The sequence below is a fragment of the Mytilus galloprovincialis genome, chromosome 12 (assembly GCF_965363235.1).
Source record: "Mytilus galloprovincialis chromosome 12, xbMytGall1.hap1.1, whole genome shotgun sequence".
Lineage (NCBI taxonomy): Eukaryota > Metazoa > Mollusca > Bivalvia > Mytilida > Mytilidae > Mytilus > Mytilus galloprovincialis.
This window is the reverse complement of record NC_134849.1, coordinates 48575808-48593221: the sequence shown is the minus strand read 5'-3', so window position 1 is coordinate 48593221 and position 17414 is coordinate 48575808. Positions and strand designations below refer to the sequence as shown.

Here is a 17414-nt window from a genome sequence, read left to right as displayed (position 1 = left end):
TTGTTATCGATTTGATGAGTTCATCCCTTTTTGACAGATTTTTTTTCCATAGTTTGTTTTTATGTTGTACTAAACAAGGTTGGGGGAGGATTTGGCGCCAGAAAACATGTTTATATAAAAAAAGAAGATGTGGTATGATTGCCAATGAGACAACTCTCCACCAGAAAACATGTTTATATAAAAAAAAGAAGATGTGGTATGATTGCCAATGAGACAACTCTCCACCACAAACAAAATGACACAGAAATTAACAACTATAGGTCACCGTATGGCCATCAACAATGAGCAAATCCAATACCGCAGTCAGCTATGAAAGGCACCGAAATGACAAATGTAAAACAATTCAAACGAGAAAACTAACGGCCTAATGAATTGGAAAAAAAAAAGAACGAAAAACAAACGACTAACACATCAACGAACGACAACCACTGATTACAGGCTCCTGACTTAGGACAGGCACATACATACAGAATGTAGCTGGGTTAAACATGTTAGCCGGATCCCAACCCTCCCCTAACCTGGGACAGTGGAGTAACAGTACAACATAAGAACCAGTTAACCCACCACATTCTATATAGGTCTGAAGCCTAGTATTCAGTGGTTGTCCTTTGATGTTATCTCATTCTGTCATATTTGTTTTTCGTTTGTTGTTTTGTGCATAAATAATGCCGTTAGTTTTTTCGTCTGAATTGTTTTACATTTGTCATTTCGGGGTCTTTTATAGCTACTATGATGTATGCGGGTTTTGTTAATTGTTGGAGGCCGTATGGTGAATTTTGGTAATTAACTTCTACGGTCATTTGGTCTCTGGTGGAGAGGAAGCTTCTTGTAGACGAAACGCGCTTCTGGAGAAAATATAAAATTTCAATCCTGGTATCTATGATGATGTTATCCTTGAAATCTTATTTTTATATATTAACATCTATTAGAAAAAAAAATGAACATTGTGTTTTATATGTTTATATTATTAACTTGACTGTTGTTTATTTTATTTGTTTATAATATTAATGTTTATAATACATGCATACTTATCATTGTACAGTACTGATTTGGCCTTTCATGAGTCTTAAATTTATATTTAGTTAATCAAATATGTACTATAAATCGTGTGTTGTTTTTATAAGAATTACGAAAAATAAAAACTTCTCAATTTATTTCCTTCAATGTGTAGGGAAATTACATTGCAAACTTTCCTTCGTTCTTTAAAATCCAATTTCTATGATTAGAAAACAAATATCAGTTCCCTCTTTTATTTTGGCATGCCACAAAACCAGGTTCAACCCACCATTTTTATTCTTAAAATGTCCTGTACCAACACTGTAAATAAAAGTGTTAAGAATCTGAACACTTTTTGAACGCTCTTTTGTAACACTTCTGGAACGCGTAACAGTGTTCTAAATATTAACCTTGGTGTTCCAGTTTTTAACATTATGTGTGCATCTTTCGAACGCTATGTGTTATTCTTGAACGGATAGTGTGTACTCATTGAACGCCTAGTGTTTGAATCTGGAACGCATAACAGTGTTCTAAATATTAACTTTGGTGTTCCAGTTTTTAACATCATGTGTGCATCTTAAGAACGCTATGTGTGTTATTCTTGAACATATAGTGTGTACTCCTTGAACGCCCAGTGTTTGAATCTGGAACATGTCCTTGTGAGCAAATTTGTATGCCGTTACGCGTTCCAAGCCTTGTAACACTTCTGGAACACTCGGACTGCGTTCCAGAAATATGTGTTAATATCCAGAACACATAGAGTATATTACTGGAACACAATTTTACATGTTCCAGAAAAAAAGTGTTCTATTCTCTGAAACATTAGTGTGGTCTTGTAAAACAAATAATTTAATTAATTAAAAACGTCTTTAATTGATTAAAAGAGGTAGAATTAAAAAAAAGTACAATACAATGTGAAATATTGAAGCAACTTTAAAATGACAAGTTCGACAAGTTAAATAATATAACATCTGTAATTTGCAAAATGTGTCCAAATATTAAATCATAAACAAAATGTTCATCATATTTAAAATTGTTATGTGACACAATGTCTAGTGGCTTATGTTATGAACACAGTTTAACTCATCGTTTGCAACTTCTTAAGTCAAGCACTGTCCTGAATTTCTTTTCAAAATACTGATGTCAATGGCCCGTTTATCACCAATAATTTCAATAATCCTCAGCCTGCATAGCACTCAGATAGTCAATATCAAACATAAAATACCCTGTGTATATGCTGCTAGTGGTCGAATCAACGTTCATGTAACACTGCTACCTTGGGTACTTTTAAACATGATTTGAGTCGTCTAAAACTGATTTTGAGCTTCCATTTTTTAGAGGATTCGTCTCCTTGGGTTATAACTACTCTTTAACTTTATTATCCATCAACCGTAAGTTCTAGAATGTAAAATATAAAGTGTATGAGTAAACAAATTATTAATCATCATGTCGATATTGCTTAAGAATTATAAACTTTTATTTGTTTTTGTAATTCCATTATACTTGTCAGCACTATTAGATAAGATGCATGTATTAAAAAGTGGTAAACATGTATTTTCAAGTAAGTGTTCTATAGCTTTTTAAAAAAGATGATAGAAAGTGTCCAGCAAAGACATATGAAGATATGTAGTAATTTTACTTATGATCTGTATACGGATAATTCCACTTTAAATTGATTTAATTATATCGAATTTAGCTCAAATAGTTTTATGATTAATGTAAACAAGTGAATGGTGCACATTTTATTGATAAATCTGCAATAACAAAACTTGTCAGAAGTCAATGGGCACTCCTATTAAAAATTCTTAAACTTACATATAGTACTTTTATGGTGCAGGATAAGTAGTCATCTCTTGAACTGCGAAATTTTCTCTTCATTCTCGAGGTATGCACGAACAATTACCCCTAAATACTGTGTTTGTACCCTATAAAAGTAACATAGGAATGCATTACAATACATGAACAAGTGCACAACGGTGGACATTTGCTAAAATGAATTACTAAGAATTAAGTATTTAAGAATGAGAAAGCTATTAATAACATATAAATGAGAAATTTAATTTGTGTTCCAGTATGCCTTTTTACAAAATTCTATCTTGACAGTGCAATGCCATGACATTTTTTTGTATTTTTGGACAAATCCTTATAATTGCATTGGTTTTATTTTATTAACAAATTTACATCCTCAAAAGAGAAGATAATCGTTCAAAATCTTGTTGCTTTCTATACACAATGGTTGCGTCATGTTTGGAACACATGGCGTTCAGAGAAAACGATTAGCTGGAACGCATCATGTTCGAGACCAGAACACAGTTACAATACTAACGTTATCATTTAACATTTACGTATACATTTACATTTGTTAATTTTTTGTTAATAACATGATCATTTAAATGTATTCTCTCAAAGAACATCCTACTTTTTAATCGAATTATGGCGGCATAATAGCACAGTTATGTGTTCAAATAAATTTTTCTTCCATTTATACTTCAGTGTGTCCTGTCAAAGAAGAAATTTGTTGATTTAATACTAAAAAAAATTATGTTCGTATAAATAAAGGCAACAGTAGTATACCGCTGTTCAAAACTCATAAATCCATGGACAAAAAACAAAATCGGGATAACAAACTAAAACCGAGGGAAACGGTTTTATAATGTGTTATTGATATCGATAAACATACCCGTTAAATAAAGTTTTGTTGTTAATTTTCTTCAGTGAAGCTTCTTCAATCACGATCAAAAACCAAACTTCCGGTACATAAATACGTCACGCGCTGTTATATACGCGGACATGATTGAACACATGGCGTACGGGGAAAAAATGTAAATCTGAACGCATCATGTTCGGCTCAAGAACGCTTTTACAATAGCAACGTTTTCATGAGCATTTGCGCATTTAAATTGTTTAAAAAGTATAAGTAAAGAACTAAAGTCGTTAAGGAAAAAGATTTATATTAAAAATCAATCATTTGCACGCTTTTAAATATGCTCTTGTAACATGTTTCAATTTTTTTTAACGAACTATAATTTGTTTGTGTTGATAAAGCTAAAATACATTTATCGTCAAATTGTAATACGAATCACCCTTATTCATCGTCTGTTTGACTCTGAAGCGATGAAATATTTTTTCACTCCCCATTACAATATTAGAACATTTTTAGTGTTCAATTTAGAACACTTGTCTTGAACATGTGCGTTAAAAGACTGAACACAATGTGTTATATTTTTTAACGCTGGCGTTCAATGTGGAACACTAATGTTAATAACTGAACATATTGTGTTTGAGATTGGAACGCGTCCAGACGCGTCAGGCGTCCGCAATATTTGCAGTGAAGTCAGGAAAATGGCAATTGTTATGTTATACGTAGTTCGTTTCTGTGTGTGTTACATTTTAATGTTGTGTTTCTGTGGTGTCGTAGTTTTCCTCTTATATTTGATGCGTTTCCCTCAGTTTTTTGTTTGTAACCCGAATTTGTGTTTTTCCCCCAATCGATTCATCCTTTATGAATTTCGAACAGCGGTATACCACTGTTGCCTTTATTTGTACGCCATACACAGATTCTTTGATTAATATTGCTGTATCTTAAAGTGTACTCGTATCCAACTGTTACAGTTTAAACATAATATATGTATTGTATATATTTTTCCTATTGTACTGAATTATATAATTGCTGTCATCTTGAAATTTTGTATATTGTATTTATATGGAGAGGATTATCTTAAGTTGTTATATCCTATTGTATATTTAGACAAGGATTTGTAGAGTTGTACATTTGATTTCTAACTATACAAATCCATGATTTTATAGACAATAAAATATGTTTAAACTAAACTAACTAAACTCTTTCTTTCTATCCTTGAGTGGTTATCAGAAAATGGACACCAGCCCCTCGACCGTTAGACTTGCTACATTTGATGTCTGAGTTTGATATATATATTTATTCCCTTTCTTTATGTATTTCTTTCTAACTAATTATTTGTTTACCGAAATCTGTCAGTATACTGATGCTTCAATGATTCATTTTTTAAAATGATCAGCTTTAAATCATTGACTCGTGTTTTGAAAGAAACAATATGGTAATAAAAAAAAACACCCATTAACTTAGAACGATATTCAATAAAAAAAAAAATGATGACTTCTATCTTTCATTAATAGTGTAAATTATAAATCGAAAATTACGATTTAAAATTTGATACGAAAGAAAGGAAGGAAGATAAATAAATTCCACGTGACTGAAACTGAATATCCCTCAAATACACAAAAAGAATGTTTATAAATAAAATCTATGTCAAATATTGAACAACGAACAAGGTCGTTGAGCTCCAGACTAATCAATCTGTTAACCTAGATTATATCCAATAAAACCGCTCGACTGTTGACCTTAAATGACTGGGAGAATATATTAACCCAGTAAAGTGCAAGATCTGCGCAATGTTATGTAGGCCGTCATCAGGAATGGAAGGGCAGAGTGACCTGCGACTAGATTTAACGGAAACCCGCATGTAAAAGGTAGGAAAACTATACTTTTGTATACTTATATTTTTGATAAGCTGCATAAAAGTTAAATGTTCAAAATTCTTTAAAAAAAATGAAATTAAAGGTATACAGATTAACGTTTTTATCAGTCCACTCCCAGTACCGACTGAAAGAGATTGGGGGAACTAAATTGGAGGACAGCTGATAAATCGAAAAAAAAAGAATTATATACAGAATTATGTTTTTTGTCCGGAGTGGGGTAGGGTCAATACACAGTGGGTCATTGAACACTGGTTTTGTACGAAACGGCATATTGACCAAGTTCTATTGAAATACAATCCCTTATTTATGAGAATGTGTCAAAATTTTTCAATATTGAATTATGGTCTTCGCAAACTAATTTCACGACAGCCTTTCCATATGCAGTGACTTCAACATCACTCGGTCGAAATTCGACGATCGCCCAGTTCCAAGTGCCAGAGAAAACCGTGGAGAAAGAAATACAAACTATGGGGAAGGAATATCGAATTTAACCGTGACGAAAAAGAAAAAAAAACACCTGGGCTTCGCCTGTTTTCTGCTATATGGTTGGGTTGTTGTGTCTTTGACACATTCTCTATTTTCATTCACAATTTTATTGCATGATATACCCTTATGACTTTAGGAAATTTATTTCGTATACGCCAAAATGAAAAAGGTAAGTTAGTAAAACATCCTATATATTGGGCTTCCCTTATTTTTCTTTCGAACTTGATAAAATGCATATCTGGTTTGTAAATCTAAGCACATCATGGCTAGTATATGTATCCCCACCCCACACACACAAAACTAATACTGAAAATTATTTTACAAATTAAGTTTCCGACTTGTAAAAATTAATTTCTTTTGTTTTTTTTCAGGAAAGGGATGGGTACTGTAACTGAACCAGAGTCGCAGGACGCCTAAAGTAAAAATGACAGAAAGGACTTCAAGTAAAGTGAGTATCAAGTCAGTTACGATACAGTAACACCGTTTGGAACCTACAACTTTATTAATTTTAGCTTTACTCGGTTTAAAGCTTTTGCGTATTAATATAGCCCTCGCTCCTCATTTTTGCTTTCGAACGTTCACATTGAAGGTACACGGATATTAATATTCGTATAAAAGTCGGTTAGTGACCTGTTCGGTTGTCAAGGGCATGTAAACGAATTAAATGCAATATAATATATTTAGTCATTACACAGATATTTTAAGAAAGTAGGTCATTGTCCGCAAAAACCACAGTACTTGACATATATATACTTTAAAGGTGTACCTAATCACCACGATCGTAGTTGATCAATGAATCTACGTCATTAAGAGCGAGAGTTATGTGCTTTCGGTCATTGACTCCACACAAGCGATCGATAAGAAAATTAATCATGATTCTTATCCATTAGTCATGTTAATAATAAAACGAATAACTCTGAAATTCAACTATAATGAACGAATATAATAGTATTGCTATCAAAATCAATCATAATATCTGGAACTATTATATAGACAGTATCAGAAGTCCATTACTATATTATATCAATAACTGAACATTTGTAGATCTTTGTAAGGAACTGTATTGAGTATATTGTATATTGCAGTGTACCGTCTAGACTAACATGTAAATCTAGTTGAAATCAATATATATATACTTGTTAGTCAATAAAACCAAAGTTATCTCTCTATATACGACTTTAATGCGGAAAGAAAGAGATACTTTTCTTTGTCGAGTTCATAAAGTGATTACATTCAGTTGACATTCTGCAAAAAGTAAAATCACAAAAATACTGAACTCCGAGGAAAATTCTAACGGAAAGTCCATAAGGGCAAAATCAAAGGATAAAACACATCAATCGAATGGACAACAAAAAGTAAAATCACAAAAATACTGAACTCAGAGGAAAATCAATTCGGAAAGTCCATAATCACATGGCAAAATCAAATAACAAAACGCATCAAAAATGAATGGACAAGAACTGTCATATTCCTGAATAGGTACAGGCATTTTTCAAATGTAGAAAAATGGTGGGTTGAACCTGGTTTTATAGCGCTAAACCTCTCACTTTTATGACAGTCTCATCAAATTTCGTTATTTTTACAACGATGCGTGAACAAAACAGACATAATCGGTAAAATAGTCAAAATATGGTTACAGTAGTCATCACTGTGTTATAATCTCAAGAACAACAAACATTTACAAAAAACACAAAAAGCATCTATCAAATTAAAAAACACAGCAGTGCATGAATTATTGACTTGTCTCAATATTATCTAAGTTACAGAAAACGCATTCATGACGCAGTTGCTTGCTTCTGGATGAAACTAATTTTTCAATCTCAGTTATATATATGATATACCTTTTGTATTTAATAAATAATGTTCAAACTGTGGTTCTTACTTATCCCACAGAACTGGGCCGGCCCTGTTGTAGTTTCTATACACAAAAGTCGGAAAATTTACAAAATTAATTTGTCTTATTTAATTTATTACAGAACTGTTTCGAACTGGCGTAGAACATGGAGAAGCCAGATACAATAGTTAAAACTGTATCCAACTGGTGTAGAACATGGTCTATAGAAGCCAGATCCAAAAGCTAAAACTGTTAACTAACTGGCGTAGTACATGGTCCTTAGAAGACATACACAAGGGCTAAAACTACAACTTACTGGCGTAGAATATGATCCTTAGAAGTCAGATACAAGAACTAAGTCTCACGTCTAGATCAAGGATCATCAAGTGTACACTGTGTTAATGAGACGAAGAAAAGCGTTACCAAGATAGATAACAATTTAACTTATCATAGAAAATGCATAATAGATTTTGAATCAAAGTTGAAAACGTGTTTTACCACCGTGAATTTTAATCAAGATGTGCCATACTTTTATTATCGATTGCTTTGATTACTATGTGCCATATATACTTATTTTAAGATGTAACTCTATATGTGATGGTATGCATACATTTGTATGTAAGTGTGTCAGTTCCTACAATTCAGCTAAACAACCTCTTTAAGAATCTTAAGTCACTTGGTTGGAAAAAATTGATTCTTCATCATTGTACCTCTGTCAACAAAGACACCGTATATATAAAGGCAGGGTCAGCTCTGGTGTTAGAAATTAGAATTTGACAAAAAAATAACATTTTACATTGTTGTCACTGAAGGTAATACAATTTTGTTTTCATCACTGTAGCTGATCCTGCCTGCATAGTCATGTATTCCTAGAACTATTACTGATACTATGTATCTATAATATTATAATTGCTGTCAGGTTTTAACAGTTTCAATCTAATGTAGTATTCAATTATGTCTAATGGGTGTTTATGTCAGGCTTATACATAGAATGTCTAATCAATGTTAGCCTGATCTGTCTTCTTCACACCAGTCTGGTATTCAGTGTTATTTGGACTTGAAGTATCAGTCTTCCTTGTTACATAAATCTCTACTTCCATGGTCCAATCTGTTGTAAACTGTTCAAACCTGAACGTTCTTTTACATTTAAACAATAATTAGCCAGTAAAACACAATATAAAGGCTTTAAAAGTTATTACTGTTGTTTCAGATTGTAATCAAGAGAGAGGGAGAGAGAGAGAGAGAGCAAGAAAGGTGATGTCATAAGCTGTTTATTTTAATGATGTTGAGAGTATGTGAGTATTTATGCAATTGTATGATTGAAGTTTGAGAGTGAGAGTATTAAGACATTGTCTGTTAGATTGAATGTGTTTGTTTGTCTTGAACTAATGATCATTTATGTGAAATGCAAGGTAGTGAAGTTGTTATTGAACTGTTAAGGCTCACTTCTAACGTGAACCAGTATGCATGAAAGTGGTATAGTTGCACTTTAAACCAGCATATTAAAGTACTAAGAGGTTGACAGAAGAGTATTGTGATATGTAACATTTATACAGCATAATAACATTGATATGTCTCCCGGTGAAGTGATACCTTTTTGTAGTATCATTCTGTATTTAGCTTATTGCTAATGTTGAAGTGTTGCTTGTGTATGTTTGTGTTGCAACATTGGTTGCTTGAAATTGTTTTGCTCAGGGCGAATGTGGATGCGAAAGCATTTAAAACACATTTGAGGATGGATTTATCCCGGTGAAGTTCATCACAATTAATATTTGTTTTTGTGTTTATTCTTTATTTTCATCATGCTCATATATATCATGAATTAAGATAACACTGTTTATCTTTTTGGGTGTCTATTTAAAAAAACATACTACTGACTAATATTATGGATTTCATAGGTAAAACCTAAAAGTTATTATTTTAAATCTAGTGAGTAGTATTAGTTGTTGAATATTCTTGGAAACATTTTAAAATGTCAAAATTTGAAATAAAATTGAAGGCAGTACTAAAATGGAAAAGGGGATATGTACATGTCTTTAAATTAGTCTTTAAGGCATTTTATAATTAAGAAAATACCACCAAATATGTTATTAATTATTCAAGAACGTCCATTTATATTGACCAAGTCACTTCATCAAAAAACCATATATCATACATGACTAGACACCTCTGTATTAAGCTTATTGCTACCATTGAAGTGTTGCTTGTGTATGTTTGTATTGCAACAGTGGTTGCTTGAAATTGTTTTGCTCAGGGCGAATGTGGATGCGAAAGCATTTAAAACACATTTGAGGATGAATTTATCCCGGTGATACATGATTTGGCACCTTAAGTCCTCTGTTCAAAAGTAAGTGTTTTTAATACTTCTATAAATCAGCTTATTAGTTAGTGGATAAACATAGCAACTTTTGAGCAGCTGAGGTAAGGTCAACAAATTTTACAGATATGTTTTTGCTTCATGGTAAGTGTAACATTGATGTTTTTTGTATTTATGTAGTTAGTACTACATTTAATCTAAGATGTCAGCACTGCTGCTTATCTTAATTTGGTTATCGGTTATAAGCACCTTGTAGCTTTCGTGCTTCTTGTGTATACTTAATAATTAATAATTTAGGATCAAAATGAATCTTATGTTTCTAATACTTAAATAATTTCATTTTTGATTAGAAACATTGAATTAATGTAATTGTAATATGAATACCTATAGTACTAAATCTGGCATAATTTGGTGCATTATTTTACCGATTTTAGTGTCGAGTTAAAATAAATATGTTTCAATCATAACATATTACATAATTTTCATTAAAGTTGCATTGATTTTAGTTTTTCATGTTTTTATTGATAAACTGCTCTGATGCCACAGATGCAGTTATTTATCTCTTCAAAGCATTTTTTATAACAAGAGTGCACACAATAAAATATCTTGTCTACTTAACTTAAGATTTAAAGGATATACAAACCTTGCCAGACAGACATGTTAACATTACAATCATTCCATACATCAAATATAATGGTCCTATTATTTATAGTACCCGGAAAACAATTTAGTAATTTGTACAGAATTTCAGTACAGTTAAAAGAAATGAATCATTTTGGTAGTGATTTAAACTGTAAATAAGTCAGTGATATTAAATTAAGTTGAAGGTATGATGTGGTGCTTGTTGGCCCATGTAAATAGGCGGGAAATAAAATAATTGATGATACAGTTACTTGTTTAACTTGGTAAATTTAGACCTTTATGAAAATGACATTCAGCTTTTTCTTGAAGACAGAATTTGATTGTATTGTGATTGAAGTGACATCATGATGGTGATTTACCCAGAACAATTCCATAAACATCTGAACAGAAAGCTTCTTTATCTTTTTTCAGTTAGTCCATCAAGAAATGAAAGAAAGTTTTAAAGAACAATATGCATTCTAGTTTGCCTTATACATTCCCCTCAACGAAACTGCATACTTATTTAGCTTTGTTGACGTATCATGTAAAGATTCTGGGGAAAAAGCCTAATCCAGAAATTTTAACCTGAAAATTGAGATGAGGGATTATGAAAAATTACAAAGAGAATTACATTCCTCACAATCAAACCACAAACTAAGTTTAATAATAGTGTCTATGAGCTATTCTGATACATTCCAGACAACTAAACCACATATTTGTACGTACTTACAAAATAAAATTTGATCCTGGTATCTATGATGAGTTTATTTACAACCACTGGGTTGATGCCACTGCTGGTGGAGTTTTAATTCCCTGAGGGTATCACCAGCCCAGAAGTCAGCAATTATCATTGATATGGTCATATTTAAATAACAACTGTTAACAAAACTTTTGAAATTTTGAAATACCTCAGGAATAGATTACCTTAGCTGTATTTTGTCAAATTGTTAGGAATTTTGGTCCTAAATGCTGTTCAAATTCATACTTTATTTGGCCTTTTTAACTGTTTTGGATTCGAGAGTCACTGATGAGTCTTTTGTAGACGAAATGACTGTCTGGCGTAAATACAAAATTTGATCGTGGTATCCATGATGAGTTTATTTATCAGCTCTTTGGTCAGGTTGTTGTCTGTTTGACATATTCCCATTTCCATTATCAATTCTACTTTGGTATATAGTAGTGTTGACAAGTCATGATTTTGGGATACAGAAAGTATCAAAACATCTAATCAAAATTGTGAATGTAAAAAGAAGGTAAAAGTTGATATGACAATGGAAAAAAGTATTGCAATTTAGATAAGAAGTTCTGGCTATACTAGATTTTGCCATTTGATCAGGAACTTTACGTTTTGAATTTTCCTCGGAGTTCAGTATTTTTGTGATTTTACTTTTTAATAATTATAAATTTAGGATTTTTTTAGGTCCTTTCAATTTATCAAATTCTATCATAATGCTGGAAAATTTATGTACTTTTAAGTAATAATAAATTTTATATCTACTAATTCTACTTCAACATTGCATATAACCACGTTTTTATTCAAGGAAAAGTAATAATATCAAGTAAGCAAGAAGTTGTATACACCAACTGGTAATTCAAGTATTGAAAAACAGGAAATAAATGACTGACAATTCAGAAAGGTTCAAAACTTCAAGTTTATTCAGCGTGTTTAAATTTTCAAAGTAGAGGCAAACAGGAAGAAGCCGTCTGACAGACTTGGAAACTGATCATTGTCAAGCTTCTCGTCAAGTATGAAGTCATTCTGTTCAAAAGGACCTTAGAAAAGTATGAAAGGACAGATGGACAAAGTGAATATAATAAAGCCCCACTTATAGAATGAAAGTTAAAATGTCTTCCAGGCAAGGGTCCTAAGGTAATGTCATAATGTAAATTATACAACAAATCATGCTTTGATATTCAATATATTTAAAATATTATTCCAATTAAAATGAAAAATTACAATAGTAAGAAAATTGCTGCCATTTCTAAGATAATCATTCTGTTTGTTCCTTAATGTGATACAATATAATCAACAGATTGCAAACAACTTGTACAAATAGGTCACTGATTGAATTAACAATTGCACATTAATTTTGCTGGGGACTTCAAGCAATAAAATAAATACACTATAAATGATAAATAAGTTGTTGATTCAAGACTTAACACGTAATTCCTGCCGAAGGTCTCTTGCGGCATGGAAAGCCAAACTCTTATTGACATTGTGTATCTGAATTATTCCTGAGTGACCACCACTAGCAATAAACATACAAGATTCCATATTTGGGTTCACCTCAACCTGAAAAAAGTAATAAATTTACCATTTTTAACCTTGTCTTTTAGGTTTTATAAATATAATACATGCATATTGTAATCATTAGTTATAACACAGTTGAAGTTTGAACGTCAAAAGAAATGAAATAAAAAGAACAGAGTTCCAATGCCCCAAGTGCTGCACATATTTGATCTATCCAAGGTTCAAGGACAATAACTTTTTTTCCAGAGCAAATTCAATTTAATTTCCATTATAATTAATATTTCTAAGTGAAATTACTCTTTAAAAATATTTTATCAGCCCTTATTTTTGAAATGTCAAAGACATTGCTGATATAAACCTACCATACAAGTTTCATTAAAATCTGGCAAGAATTGAACACGTGAGACTTGATGGACTATCCACTGACAGGTGGAATTAATAAGGCACGAATTTCATGCAAACAAATCTACACATTTTTTTAATTATTTTAGTGAAAAATGACCATGTGAAGTTAAACATGGTTGCTGGAAATCCAGAAATCAAATTCATTAACTTTTAACAAATCATGTTTCAATGTTTTCTTTTTTGGGACATCACAAACCTTAACATTAATGAATTAAACAAGCACATGCTTCATATTCTCTTCTTTCATCAATGCCATCTATAAGTTACAACAAGAGTGCACACACAGAAATGTCTCGCCTTCTTTACTAATCATTGATATTATGTTGATACTCCTAAATCTAAAGCTTTATTACGACTGTCACATAGACTTAACATGAACCATGAAAATGAGGTCAAGGTCAGTTGAACCATATGCCAGGCAGACATGTACAGCTAACAATGCTTCCATACAACAAATATAGTTGACCTATTGCTTATAGTTTAAGAAAATAGACCAAAACACAAAAACTTAACACTGAGCAATGAACCTTGAAAACCAGGTCAAGGTCAAATAAAACCTGCACGACTGACATATAGATCATAAAATATTTCCATACACAAAATATAGTTGACCTATGACATATAGTACATGCATTAGATAAAAATACCAAAACTCAAAAACTTAACTTTGACCACTGAACCATGAAAATGAGGTCAAGGTCAGATGACATCTGCCCGCTAGACATGTACACCTTACAATCATTCCATACAACAAATATAGTAAACCTATTGCATAAAGTATGAGAAAAACAGACCAAAACACAAAAACTTAACTATAACCACTGAACCATGAAAATGAGGTCAAGGTCAGATGACATCTGTCCGCTAGACATGTACACCTTACAATCATTCCATACAACAAATATAGTAGACCTATTGCATAAAGTATGAGAAAAACAGACCAAAACACAAAAACTTAACTTTAACCACTGAACCATGAAAATGAGGTCAAGGTCAGGTGACATCTGCCAGTTGAACATGTACACCTTACAGTCCTTCCATACACCGAATATACTAGACCTATTGCTTATAGTATCTGAGATATGGACTTGACCACCAAAACTTAACCTTGTTCACTGATCCATGAAATGAAGTTGAGGTCAAGTGAAAACTGTCTGACGGGCATAAGGACCTTGCAAGGTAGGCACATACTAAATATAGTTATCCTATTACTTACAGTAAGAGAAAATTTAACATTGCAAAAAATCTGAACTTTTTTTTCAAGTGGTCACTGAACCATGAAAATGAGGTCAAGGACAATGGACATGTGACTGACGGAAACTTCGTAACATGAGGCATCTATATACAAAATATGAAGCATCCAGGTCTTCCACCTTCTAAAATATATAGCTTTTAAGAAGTGAGCTAACACCGCCGCCGCCGCCGCTGCCGCCGCCGTCGGATCACTATCCCTGTCGAGCTTTCTGCAACAAAAGTTGCAGGCTCGACAATAAAGCATTACCAACACTATGAAATAAGGTTAAGACTTACTCTGTGTACTGCAGCAAGTGGAAACTGGGTTAAATTCAAACATCCAGTATTGTCAGCCATCATTTTCTTATCAAGTGACTGAAATAGTTTTACATTTAAAGTCAACCACAACTAATACATATCTAGTTTTTTCCCATGAGTATAACAACCATATAATTGATCTTAACTTCATAAAACTTGTATATTATTCTTTTTTATGTTACTAGTAATTTTTTAATAAGACTTTTAACTAATGACTTGGAAGCCATTATGTACTTCTCATATCAATGCCAACTCAAATACATTATAAAATGTCTTGTTTTTCAAATGCTTCTTCTAAGGCAATTAATGCATACATAAAATACAATAGTTATATTTTGATTTTGTTTCTGTTGCATCTGAGCAGATACAGAATATTTCAAACAAACTAAAGGAAGCCTCACAAAAAAACAAGAAAGATATACTTGGAGTCTTACAAATCACATTCCATTCTTTTATGCTTCAAATCAAAGCCATCAGAAAATATCATTTGATTTGTCCAATAGATACCCCTGAATCTTGGAATACATTGAAGCTTATGATATCACAGATAAGGCCCTTTGATTTCAATCTTTTCCCTAAACAGTTATTATCCATTCGTTTGGTGTGTTTGAGCTTTTGGTTTTGCCCTATGATTAGGGACTTTCCGTTTTGAATTTTCCCCAGAGTTCAGTATTTTTGTAATTTTACTTTGTTTGCACACTTTATTATTATTATGAACGTTCACTGTTACAAGTACACATGTTCTGTATTACTTACAATGTTTTCACTATATTCCAGATAATATTTGCTAACAGTGTCTTCATAAGTTTTTGTAGAATGGTTATCTGAGTCTTCCTCCTCCTCATTTATAACACAATGTTTTTTCTTTAGATTTGTCTTGTATAAAACCTGAAAACAAACAACATTCAATTTCATTATGAAAAATTACCAAAGTGAACTGTTTATTGATCCTATGTGAATAGGTTATGGATTAGAATATCATTTCCTCTGATTGACATAAACTGTCAATATATATAGACAAGGGAAATAATCTTATTCCTGACACAAGGCTATAGATTTTTATTGTCATCACATAAAAACTGAGATTCTAAGTGGACTTAAAAAGTAGGAATCCATTTTTCAAACTGAGAAATTCATACTACAAGTCATTGCATATTCATAAACAATTTTCATTTTCATTTTTACAGCTACTTCATGAAATTTCAAACCTATTTTGCTAAAACAAAAGCTATTTAAGAAATAATTCATGGTATTGCTATAACATAAATTATTTAAGAAATAATTCATGGAAGCCATAGATTTGTTGGAAATTTACACATGGCCCGGGCTGTGATATTTGAATTTTATCCTGAACGTTAGTGAGGGCAACTCTGACAATTAATTTCATAATTAGGTCTCTATGTTAATTTTATTTTTTGAAGTGTTATTAATACTTGATTTCATGACTCTTTGGGCAAAGGAAGCTGAACAAGTTGTTTTATAGTACTCAATATATACAAAGGAAGCTGAACAAGTTGTTTTATAGTACTCAATATATACAAAGGAAGCTAAACAAGTTGTTTTATAGTACTCAATATATACAAAAGGAAGCTGAACAAGTTGTTTTATAGTACTCAATATATACAAAGGAAGCTGAACAAGTTGTTTTATAGTACTCAATATATATATATTTAACATCCTAACTGTTGTCATTTTGGAATTTTAGAGTTGTGCCAGTTCATATTGCAAACTACTATTCTTATTTTAGGCATATCTTTGCGTCGTGTTTTGGAAAATTTTGGAATTGTACTAGCGTCACTGTTTTACCTGTTTTATTGGATAGAATTGAAGATTGTTATAGTTTTATAATCAGATTAGTTTGATATGATTCATTTTACATCGTGATCATACGGATGAAGGATATCTGTTATCTGAAATATAAATAGTTTCATTTGTTCATTTATTGTAATTTTTTGGTGATGTTGTACCTTTAGACTGATTATATATTATATTTTGTAGTGTACAGTATCATATTTATATGATCATTGCCCTGTAAGATTTATCTTTGGCTATTATTCAGTCATGTAATATTTATATATATGTTTAATTCAACTATTTACCACTACTTTTCCTTTCAGAAACATGACTACAAGTATAAGCCGCCGTATTTGGGTCTATGGCATTAAAAAAATTCAAACCTTTTATTAAATTGATATCAAGATAAAGCATTTGATATTTAAAAGGTTGATTATACTCACCATCTTAGACTTGTGAGGTTTCTTTTCTCCAAAAACAGCAGGATAGTATGTAAACATAACGTTCCCATTAAAATCACAGCCAAAAACCATCAAATGCCAGTTAGAAATAGAAATATCCTGGAAAAATAGCAACATAACTATGGGCAGAGTCAGACATTGCAAGAAATGCAAATAACATACGAAGGCAATTGCTGTAGG

General features: G+C 31.8%; 1 protein-coding gene and 2 long non-coding RNA genes across 4 annotated transcripts in view; 1 reads left to right on the top strand and 2 right to left on the bottom strand.

The window, feature by feature from the left end:
• Positions 1-1846: 1846 nt before the first annotated feature.
• LOC143054050 (uncharacterized) lies at positions 1847-3782 on the bottom strand. Its single transcript, XR_012971551.1, has 3 exons — positions 3677-3782; positions 2812-2921; positions 1847-2394 (listed from the first exon to the last, which is right to left on the bottom strand). It is a non-coding gene; the product is annotated as an uncharacterized LOC143054050 (long non-coding RNA).
• Positions 3783-5369: 1587 nt separating this feature from the next.
• Positions 5370-10652, top strand: LOC143054063 (uncharacterized). Its single transcript, XR_012971554.1, has 3 exons — positions 5370-5505; positions 6372-6448; positions 7977-10652. It is a non-coding gene; the product is annotated as an uncharacterized LOC143054063 (long non-coding RNA).
• A 2023-nt stretch (positions 10653-12675) lies between these two features.
• Positions 12676-17414, bottom strand: part of LOC143054060 (uncharacterized) — a 45893-nt gene continuing 41154 nt past the window's right edge. For both annotated transcript variants that reach the window (XM_076226925.1, XM_076226924.1), the window contains exons 16-19: positions 17217-17333; positions 15736-15867; positions 14959-15036; positions 12676-13065 (exon numbers count right to left, since the gene is read on the bottom strand). In XM_076226925.1, the coding sequence (XP_076083040.1) occupies positions 12922-13065; positions 14959-15036; positions 15736-15867; positions 17217-17333 (471 nt within the window). In that variant the 3' untranslated portion in view covers positions 12676-12921. The remainder of the gene's footprint in view (positions 13066-14958; positions 15037-15735; positions 15868-17216; positions 17334-17414) is intronic.